At 32.0% G+C, this 10,631-nt stretch overlaps 1 protein-coding gene across 6 annotated transcripts; it reads left to right on the forward strand.

Moving 5' to 3' along the window:
• Positions 1–6,401: 6,401 nt before the first annotated feature.
• On the forward strand, positions 6,402–9,346 carry LOC112277674 (glutathione S-transferase T1). 6 transcript variants are annotated; one of them, XM_024510268.3, is made up of 8 exons: positions 6,402–6,552; positions 6,943–7,111; positions 7,243–7,316; positions 7,606–7,666; positions 7,923–7,976; positions 8,122–8,201; positions 8,445–8,650; positions 8,876–9,346. In XM_024510268.3, exons 2-8 carry the CDS (start codon positions 7,035–7,037, stop codon positions 9,095–9,097), a joined length of 774 nt encoding a protein of 257 aa, XP_024366036.1. In that variant the 5' UTR covers positions 6,402–6,552; positions 6,943–7,034; the 3' UTR covers positions 9,098–9,346. The 6 variants fall into 6 exon arrangements, with proteins under 6 accessions (XP_024366036.1, XP_024366034.1, XP_024366038.1 ...); XM_024510266.3 differs by having other exon boundaries at positions 6,975–7,111; XM_024510270.3 differs by having other exon boundaries at positions 7,048–7,111.
• Positions 9,347–10,631: the final 1,285 nt, after the last annotated feature.

Here is a 10,631-nt window from a genome sequence, read left to right on the forward strand (position 1 = left end):
CTATGTGACAATGAGGCAAGAGCATTTATGATGGCGTCTAGTTTGGATTCCAAACTTTCAGCCATATTAACGTCTTAACCTTCGGCTAACCTTCAGAAAGAAGAAAAAAGAGTTTTGACAAGAGGACAATATTGGTTCAGAAGAGAGTACTCTGCAACCTCTAAAACGCCTTAAGACTCCAAGATGAGGGGTAATCCACTCTCTCTAAGAAGAATAAGGCTCCAATATTGAGAAAGAAGAGATATCAGTTTAGAGGAGGGTAATCCGCAACCTCTAAAACACTAGCACACCTTCAAGAAGAGGGGTAATCCACTCTCTAACAAGAAAGAACTAGCTTTGATACCAGTGAAAATGCAGTCTCGACAAACTGTCACGAATACAAAATACAGACAAGAAAACTAGACAAGAAGTTCAAGAAGAACTGGATTAATCAGATGAGTACAAGAACAACACCAGAAAGGTGAGCTAGAACTCCAAGAGATGTGTTGTCGAGACTGAAGAACCCTTCAGCCTCGACTCCTATATATACTACTGAATAGGAAGCTTCTCGAGCTACTTCCGCTAACTAGGACGCTTCTCCAACAACTTCTACTAATTAGGAAACTTCTCGTGCAACTTCCTAGAATCTATCAAAATATTCTAGAACCTTCTAAGAATATTCTAGAACCTTCTATGAGAATCTTTAGGGAATATTCTAAGAATCTTCTAGAACCTTCTAAAGGAATCTTTAGAGAATCTTTAGAGAATATTCTAAAAGAATATTCGAAGAATCTTCCAATGTATGTCCATGACACCGGCCGAAAATCTCGCGAATGCGCCACAAAAGGTACAAGAGTTTCAGCGACAATATCCTGAGAAACCCAAGCCGGTTCGACGATAGCTTCTTACTGAAGCTTGCTCATCCAGAAAACAGAAAAGAGGAGAGGGCACCACCAAAATCCATAGTTGATGTAGTCATTCTCTCCAAGATAGCGTAGAACTTTGTTAGTAGCTCAAGTTTGTTCTTATTGTTTTAGCCTTTGAATATGGATAGCCAAGATACTACACTTGTCATGTCATCTCAAGCAACTAGCTCACGAAGACGACCGCGAGATGAAGAACCGCTTGCACCACAACGATGTCGAAGGATTCCGAGCAACAGATCGCTGGTGATTGTATTTGAGGTCGAGCCTGCCTACAATGGTCAGCCAGAAGGAGTGTTTGCAGGACAATTTCACAATGAAGACATGGAGGTTCATGCTTGGTCAGAAGTTGAAGGCGTGGGCCACTACCGTTGGCTTCAAGGACCATTGAATCACTTGCCTCGTGAACAACAATTGGAGTTCATAGCAGAGGTTATGCGACAGATCTTCATTTTCTTGCGTTGGTATTGACTGACGATAACATTGCTTCTCGGAGACCTTGAAGCTAAAGGAGGAGGTGATGTTAGGGACATAGTCCTTAGACCTTTCTAGAGACAAGTTTCTAGAACCTTCTAGAAAGAAGTCTCTAGAAACTTCCAGAAGATTCCTTGAATATTCTCTTAGAATATTCTTTAAAGATTTTCTAAAGATTCTTTGAAGATTCCCTAAAGATTCCCTTAGAAGGCTCTAGAAGATTCTTAGAATATTCTAATAGATTCTAGGAAGTTACTTGAGAAGCTTCCTAGCTCTTGGGTAGTTGCTCGAGAAGCTTCATAGTTCTTGGGAAGCTTTTTGATGCGCTTCCTTAGAACCATAGGCCAGTAGTATATATAGGAGTCGAGGCTGAAGAGTTCTTCAGTCTCGACAACACACCTCTTGAAGCTCTAGCTCAATTCTCTTGGCGTTGCTCTTGTACTCATCTGATAATCTAGTTCTTGTCATTTCTTCTTGAACTTCTTGTTTAGATTTCTTGTTTGTATTTTTGGTCCGTGACAAAGACATATTCTATCATGTTTTTCATACATGGATCAAAATTTCAACAAAAAATCTTTTAAATTATCCAGTATTTGATCATGTTGTTTAAAAATAATAAAAACTATATTAAAGTAGAACGTGAAAGTAGTATTCTAATAAATATGACTTGTAATCTTTAAATAAGATAACTTTGAGATTGAAGCTCAATAACTAATTATTCATGATTAATAAAATTTTAAAACTTTAATCTTATACCATTAAATTTTTAAGCAAGATAATTTTTCTTTTTCTAATATTTAAGTAATTTCCTACTATAGAAGAAATAATATGATTTGGTATAGATATTCATGTAGTTCCAATTATCTGTATATTCCTATTTTTGCCAAATTTTATTACTTTTTGTAGTAGTAAATTCAATTGATTCATTACATTCATTAACTCCCTCACTTATTCTTACATTTAAATTATTGCAATCTTTATTTCAAGAAACTTTGCTATGATAATTCATTAAAAGAAGAGTTGTCTTTTGTCACTTAAGTCAAGTAAATAAGAAGACATAAGAATTTCTAAAATATTAAAAATAATATAAATTTAAAAATAAATAATCCACAATTTATAATATGTTTATGTCTTAAAAATAAAAAAGATTAATTTATTCTTAATTAGCAAAAAAGAATAATCTATTCTTAATTAACAAAATAAAAAAAGCTCTTATATTGTAAGTTTATCTTTGTCAATCCATGAAGAATAAAATCTCAAAGAATGTAAATAAATAAGTGAAATATATATCAAATAAAGACAATAAAATTGAAATAAATAAGTCTATGTATTCAAGAAGAAATTAGAGTAGCTATTGTCAAAGACTAAAGAACTAGAGACTCTTAAAATTAGACTAGAAGCAAGAAAGAAGTTGTTGAGAGAGAGAAAGGCCTTACTCTTGCATCTTTATATACTATCCAACCAAAAGCTATGTGATGATGTTTTATAGGACCTTCAACATGCGTCTAACTTAGAAGAAATATGTCTAACTTTGTAAAACAAATTTTCTATATATATGCCATATAGCCAATCTATTAGCTAAATTTTCAATCTATCAATCATCTACAAACATGTATAAAGTCAAATTGGGATCTATAAGGCTTCTAAGAAGCTACTCTATAAGATATTATATAATTTTCATAATTTTTTTTACTTCTATTTAATTATTTTTATCTAGATAATTACTAGTTTTTATTGTATTTATAACACTATTTGACATTGGTTATACAATCTTCTTATTTAAATGCCTTAAAAATAAAACTTTTATACAAACATCTATACTTCTCAAGTAAATAGAAGTAAATGGAAGTGAATTATGTGGATAAAATTTCCTTGTAAAACATTATAAAAGCATCTTAAGTGCAATTTGGATCAAGAAATATTGTATAGTTTATCATTTAATTGATGAGACATCTTCTAAATGTTTTATGAATCTAAAAACTATTATAGAAGCATTTGATAACTTAAACACTTGTCTTACAAGCTTTGTAATATTTAAAAAATAACTACATGGATTTTTTATAAATAAGACTCTAATTATTAATATCTTGTATTAAAATATTTAATTTAAAAAAAAATCAATATTTTATAAATATTTTTAATTTAATTATGATTTATATGAATTTAAAGAATCTAAATTATTTTATAATATCATATATTTTGATTTATTTTTAAGTTCAATAAACCATGTCTTTATCACAATTTATATTTAATATTATAAATTTTATAAATAAAAAAAAAATTGGATTTATATGACTTGATATTATTATCTTGTATCAAATAATAGAAGTGTAATTTATATTAAAAAATAAACTATTCTTTTGAAATCAAAGAAATTATATCTTAGAATAATAAAATAAATATGTATATTTTTATTTAATACATCATTTGAAAAAATGAATAAAGAGTACTAATTAATGATAAAATAACATATGATAAAGCTTTAAAAAATTAGTTTGATATTTAATATGCTATTTTTTAATTTTATAATAGTTTTTTATGGATCTTTATTTATCAAAATAAAAAACTAATAATCAATGGTTTCATTGTAAAAAAATCAATTTGAAATATTCTTAAATAAATTATATATGTTATTATGATCTTAAATATTAAAATTTTAATAGAAAATATAGATTATTAAAAAAAAATACATATATTTTATTAAAAAATTAATGATAAAAAAATAAATACTTATTAATACAACTTTAAATTAAATATGGTGCTTGGTAGTATTTCTAGAAGTAGATAGTACAAATAATAAAAAAATTTATTGTCTTATTTGAAAGTAGTCAAAGAAGAATTAACAATAAAAAAATATATTTGGGTATAATTTTTACAACATTGTTAATATTTCAAATGATCCATTAAACACCTTAATATAAAGCACAGAATAGAATTATTAGCAAACTATTTAAAGTATTTAGACTATGTCAAATTGTTAAACATCTTGATTTTTTTTTTTATTTTCTAATTTAATAGAGGCCATTTCTAAAAGAAAAGAGAAGAGAATGATATCAAAAATATCTCTATTACTAAAGAAAGTATAATTAAATAAAAATAGACTAATTAGATAAATTTTCTATTGAAAATAATGTTGAAATTATATAAACATAATTTCGAACTACAAATATTGTGTGGTTAAAGAAACTTCTTCTAATAGTTTTATAAATATAATATGAAATCACTCTATAACTTGTATAATTATATGGTAAATTTTTTCATTCTTCAAAAGATTCTATATGGTATTTTTATTTACTAGCTTATATAATAATAAGACTTAGATTAATAATAGTAGTGGTAAATAGAATTTTTATTTTAATCCACAAAACAAATATAATAGTTATCTTTTATAATTATAAGTACTATAATAAAAAAATATTTTATTTCAAAGTTGATAAATATATTTTTTAAAAAAATTGTATGAAAATATATATATATATATATATATATATATATATATATATATATATATATATTTTAAAGTGACACTTGCAAAACAATAAACACAAGACATAAACAAACATATATAAATGTTTATGAAGTTTTGACAACTAGAGCTTTGGTTAAAAATTGTGATATATTAATATTTTAAATTTGAATTCTACATATAAAAGCTATGAGCAAAAAAAAAAATAAACGAAAATTCTTAATTAAAACTATATTAAATTATAGCAAATAACATATCAAAAAAAATGATAATAATAATATATTAAATGATAGGATTAAAAAAAAAAAAAAAAAAAAAAAAAAAGAAGTAATAAAAGAGAAATGTGATTGAATTGAAAATTATATTAATAGGTTCATACATGCAAAAATATATGTAAAAGTGAGAAATATATATATATATGTATATATAATCCTTGTATTTAATTAAAATTATATTTAAAAAGATAGATAAATATTTTGATATTATTTAAATTTTACTATAGAAATTAAAATACACATAAAATTTGGCACTAAGATTAATAATCAAAATATTCATTTGTAAAAATATGTATAATTTTTCTTAAACTTTTTAAGTATGAAGACTTATTATTTCATAATGGATTTTGTTTTGTTGGAATATAATGCCTCAAAAACTCATTGAAGGTAGTGAAAACATTAATTTGAAAGTTTTATTTGCTTGTTAATCAAATTATAAAAAATAAAAATAAAGAAAATAATTACTATAATTTTTTTTAGAGTTAATTATAATGATTTTATAGTTTTGGAATAAATATTCCGAATCTTCAAGAAACTACTAGATTCTTTTATAAGTTTATTTAAATTTTAGTAAACATTTACAAAAATATTATAGGACATAAATCCATGAATCATATCAAAAGATTTGATACATATGTAAATATATTAAAAATTAAATAAAAGAAATTAAAATAATAATATGACTATAGTTGTAGATAATTTTATATCATGTAGTGATGCTTGTTTGTTCAAATCCCATTTCTGGTAGACTCATTTATCTTAAAAACATGAAGCAAGAATTAGTTTATTCTTATCACACTCACAAAATTAAAACATCTTTAAAATGACATTATAACTATATGTATATTTTATGGGATTTTTTTATCTAAAAGCCTATATTAAAAGGTTATACTATAAATACTTTTTAAAAGGTCCTTTCTTAGTAAAGAAAACTATCTTTTAAAAGCCTTGATCATTGCAGATAGTACAAAGTAAAAAGAGGCCAAATGATTATTTTATTATAAATATAAATATATTAGCTTATATCTTGATTCTAACAATCACAACAAACATTAATTTATTTATTTATTTTTTTTTTCTAGTAATTTTGGACATGATTTTATTAATTATTGTGAAATCGCCTCTTGAGGTGAGCGTATTGCACATTCTATGTAAAAAAAATCTTCATAACATGTAGAAAAAAAATTACAATCCACCTCATTTTGTCCTCTTAAAATTTTGAGCTAATTTTTGAAACGGTGCCTTCAAAACGTATTGGACGTGAGAGAGAGTGAGTGAGTGAGTGCCGGAGAGGAGCATTCCCCCGCGATGCGCCAGCTTTGTTTTATTTCGTGGCTTTCGATCCGGCGCTGGTGTTTCCGATCTGTATAGAAGAGCTTAGAAGGTGGGTTTTTGATTGTGAATTTTCATCTGCCGGGTTGCAGATTCCAACAAGGTTCGAAACACTTTCACCTCTAGTTGCTAATTGAATGGATAGTCAATTTGCCTGTTTCGTCGACGATTGATTTTGGTTTCCAACTTGCTGAAGCATTGGGCCATCATGTTACGCAATTGATGTAGAATTCTGTTGTTCTTGTCGGTTTTTGGGATCGCTGCGTATTATCGTGATACGGGCTTGTGTGTGAATCACGCAGCGAGATTGTAGATGGCCTTTGATAACCTAGGCTGTCTTAAACCCTAAACCCGTGTGGAAGTTAACGGGAGGCAACTACTTCTTGTATGAATTTTCGATGCGAATGTGTATACTTTCTTTTTGGAATTTTTTTGTAGTGTAGAGATTCCGGTTCTGTGAACGGTTTCTCGAATTGTTTTGAAATTGTTGCAGTGTTCCTTGATAATTCATATGTCCTGGAATAGCTATTGCTGGAGTTCTTGGTGAAGGGGCTAGAGAGTTGAAGGCAGTGTTTCGTTGTGGCCATGGCACCATCAGGCAATCTGAAGTTATATGCAGATCTTATGTCCCAGCCCAGTCGAGCTGTTCTCCTCTTCTGCAGGTTTGAGGTCCTTACCTGCAGGATAGTTACATGACGCTGGCATTGACTTGCTGGGTTTTTTTAATCGGTGGCGATGACTTAGCCATGGAGATAAGTTAGTTAAGATCCTCATTGAGTATGGATGATCGCAGGGTTAACAATATTGATGTGGACCAGCAACTGATTAATATCCAGAAAGGGGACCATAAAACGCCAGAGTTCAAAGGTTAGTGATTGTGCATTCTCTGATAACATTGCAGGTCCTTCTACACAATAGTTTTGATTTTGATTCTGATTTTGTTTTTAGGTTTTTTTTTCCAACATCAGACGTAGTTATTTGATTATTGTCACCTGACAGCTCGGTAACCATAAGGTTTCTTTGGTATCTGCAAGGATCACAGCATGTCCTGCAAGAGATAAGTTTCATGGTTTCATTAATAGCTCCTAGCTGTCTTCTCTTTCTTATGATCCTGGTGGCATCATTTCATGGTTTAGTTGATACTTGCAACGTGCAGCAATCAATCCCTTGGGAAAAGTTCCGTGTATTGTTGACGGCCGTTTCAAGCTTGCGGAAAGGTCAGTTGGATCTGATGTTTCCTGGATTTTGAACATCACATCCACTTGGAATGCAAAATTTAGTATGAAAATTATTTAATAGGAGAAGTTTTGTCGATTCATTTTCTTCTGCTGAGCTGGTTCATATTCTTAGAATCAAATTGAAACTTTATGAGTGTCGATTCCCGTCTTTGGTTATTTAACACCTTATCAGCAGTGCTCTTCTTTAGCAACGCATTATTAAAAGTTGTGGTGTCTGATGGCACTTTGCCTGCAGTCATGCTATTATGGAGTATTTGGCAGCAACACGTCCAGGCGTAGCTGACCACTGGTATAGTTTTTCCCGCTCCTTTATTTTTACCTTGGATTATTCTTCAGATAGGAGTGAGGGGAAATTTGTTGTTAGTTGCTTGAACTGCCTTGTGAAGTCTGACCAGGTTTCAATATTTTCCTCGTGCCTTTGTTCGGCTGTTAAGGTACCCAACTGACGTTCAAAGGAGATCAAAGATTAATTCTGTGCTGGATTGGCACCATTTAAATCTGCGACGTGGTTCCAGTACGTGTCCTCTGAGCGAGAACCTGCTCTATTGCAGTTTTTTGTATTGTCTTTGTGTACAATCACTCGAGAGTGAATCGGAAAGGGCTACAATCACTAACACTTTTCTGGAAGTGTTGGAAACACTGGAGCTCAGGCGCACTGACGTCAGTAATGTTCTTTCTATATTAGTAACATCACGAGCCTAGTTTCATTCTAGACCCCAATATTAACCAAGTATATTGGGCATGGGGAGTGTGGCAGTGACCCTGGTGTTCCACAAAGTATTAGCACCGATAGTAGGGGTCAAAGCAGACCCAAGGGCAGCAGCGGAAGGGCTTTCCATACTTCAGCAGTCATTGCAAGTCTTAGAGACAGTGTGGTTGCAAGAAGGTTATCCATTTCTAGCAGGCGGGAGGCAGCCATCTATTGCTGATTTGAGTCTTGTTTGTGAGATCATGCAGCTGCAGGTTTTGACCCACCAATATGTGTAACTTGCTTATTATTCATTTTCATCTTCTTCGTATAGAGTTTCTTTTTCCTGAATCCACGTAATAACTGCTCTTACAAAGAGTGCATGGTTCTTCTTGAAGGAATGCTTGGATGTACTTATCCTGAGTGTAATTAATTTTAGATTCAGAAAGCTTTGTTGTATACAATTATTAGTCCCTTGAGTGTTCAACTTATTTTTGCAGGTCTTAGGTGAGGAGGAAGTTGCGGCGCTGTTGAGCTCCAAGGAACGTGTTACTGCATGGATAGCCGCGGTAAAAAAAGCTACATCTCCACATTTTGATGAGGTTCACAAAATCATTTTCAGAGCTGCAGCAAATGTGTCGAAAGGAACACGGCAAGTTAAAGCAGGTACCGGACCTGATGTCCATAGACGCCAGTCAAAACCTCCGGTGTCTAAGTTATGAACGAAGGCCACATTTAGTTATACTCCCAATACAGCTGTTTTGTGAACTCGTAAATAATGCGCTCAACTCCTGGATTTAGTCCTTTTTGCGCATCCTATGTAATCAAGTCAGTTTGTTACATACTTTTTTTTAGTATGAGCAGTAGATGGCACGTTTTTCATGTTCTTAAAACAAAAAGAATTTCTGTAATGTGTTTGGGATTTTACCTTGCCAAGATGTGGGGTGTTTACCATCCTAGCAAGAAATCAACCATGTGGTAATCCAATGGTAATGCTCTACTCGTCCTAGAACAGCATTTCAATTCGCAAAATGTCCCGAGATTTGCCTTCTTTTTAAAAGCTTCTTGCTATGAAGTTGATAGAAATCCTCAGCAGCATCATATATCAGATCCTTAATTTGTTCGTTTGATAGGCATTCTCATGTAGGATCAGATCCTGTATTTAGGTGTGTTATTTACCATTCCAGTAATTAACTAAATGTGTGACAAAAAGCACCGCACTCTAGACTTGGAAGATTTGTTCTTTTGTGTCTTTTTCTATCGGAGGACGTCACCTTTTTCACTTGGACGGATGTTACAGACGAGCCGTTTCTTCACGCAGTGAAGACCAAATGGTTGAATGCTGTCTCGAAATCTTGCAAACTCTGATGAGTCCAAGCCTTATCTGTGTGCCATCAAGTCCACATGGTTAATGAATTGAGCAGTGTATTCTAGATAATTTAATTTTAATATAATTTCAATACATCAAATTAATCAGATTTCAGATGCATCATTATGGCGGTCTTCCGATCTGGTGTGTGGTCCCCGTCGAGGGCCCGAGTACTTGCACAATGTGAAATTATGGAATATCTACTTGCAGATGGATAGTGCCACAAGACATTTACTCCGCCATTTGCAAGCAATTGTGTTGATTAGCAGTGCAACAAATGCTGCAGAGAAGAGCAGAGGCAAGCGCTTTACATGCGATTATTGCAGGATTTCAGCCCTCTCCACATCTACAAATCTAATTGGTCTTGAAATGATGAAACAGTGGTGCAAGAGATAGATTTGAAGCGAAGCTACGGTGCATGAATATGCCTCAGTCGTGCATCAGTGAAGCCATGATTGGAATCCATGGGATTTGCAGGGTTATGTAATGGTATCGTTTATCGCGATATCCGTCTTGACACATGAGCTCAAGAGATCTTTTATTTTTTAACATCCTCAATTACCTGTTGAAGGATCCGGGTCCACGGTGTGCCTGAGGAAGCCACCAAGCTTGTAATCCCTTTAGCTGACATCACCGTTCTCACCTTAACCAAGAATAAACCTGCAGACGGACCAGTAGGAATGGTACAAATTTGTCCGTAGAACCCAATTGGTGCAACGCACTGTTGCAAATGATCAACATGATTCCAAGGGGAAGTGGGCCCCATCAATCGATCCAATGATTCAAGTGGAGCTATATAAATCCAGTCTACTTTAGTCTAGTTTGGGCTAATCCAATCTACCAGCCTGAGTTCGGAGCAAATCCGATACGCGGGTTGGAACTTGAGA

This window comes from Physcomitrium patens, chromosome 26, assembly GCF_059467195.1.
Source record: "Physcomitrium patens ecotype Gransden chromosome 26, ASM5946719v1, whole genome shotgun sequence".
In the NCBI taxonomy this organism is placed as follows: Eukaryota; Viridiplantae; Streptophyta; class Bryopsida; order Funariales; family Funariaceae; genus Physcomitrium; species Physcomitrium patens.

Coding starts and splice junctions, on each gene's coding strand:
- LOC112277674 (XM_024510268.3), top strand. CDS start 7,035: ATGGCACCATCAGGCAATCTGAAGTTATATGCAGATCTTATGTCCCAG. Junction 7,112..7,242: donor GCTGTTCTCCTCTTCTGCAG/GTTTGAGGTCCT, acceptor GGATGATCGCAG/GGTTAACAATATTGATGTGG. Junction 8,202..8,444: donor AAATCTGCGACGTGGTTCCA/GTACGTGTCCTC, acceptor GGAGTGTGGCAG/TGACCCTGGTGTTCCACAAA.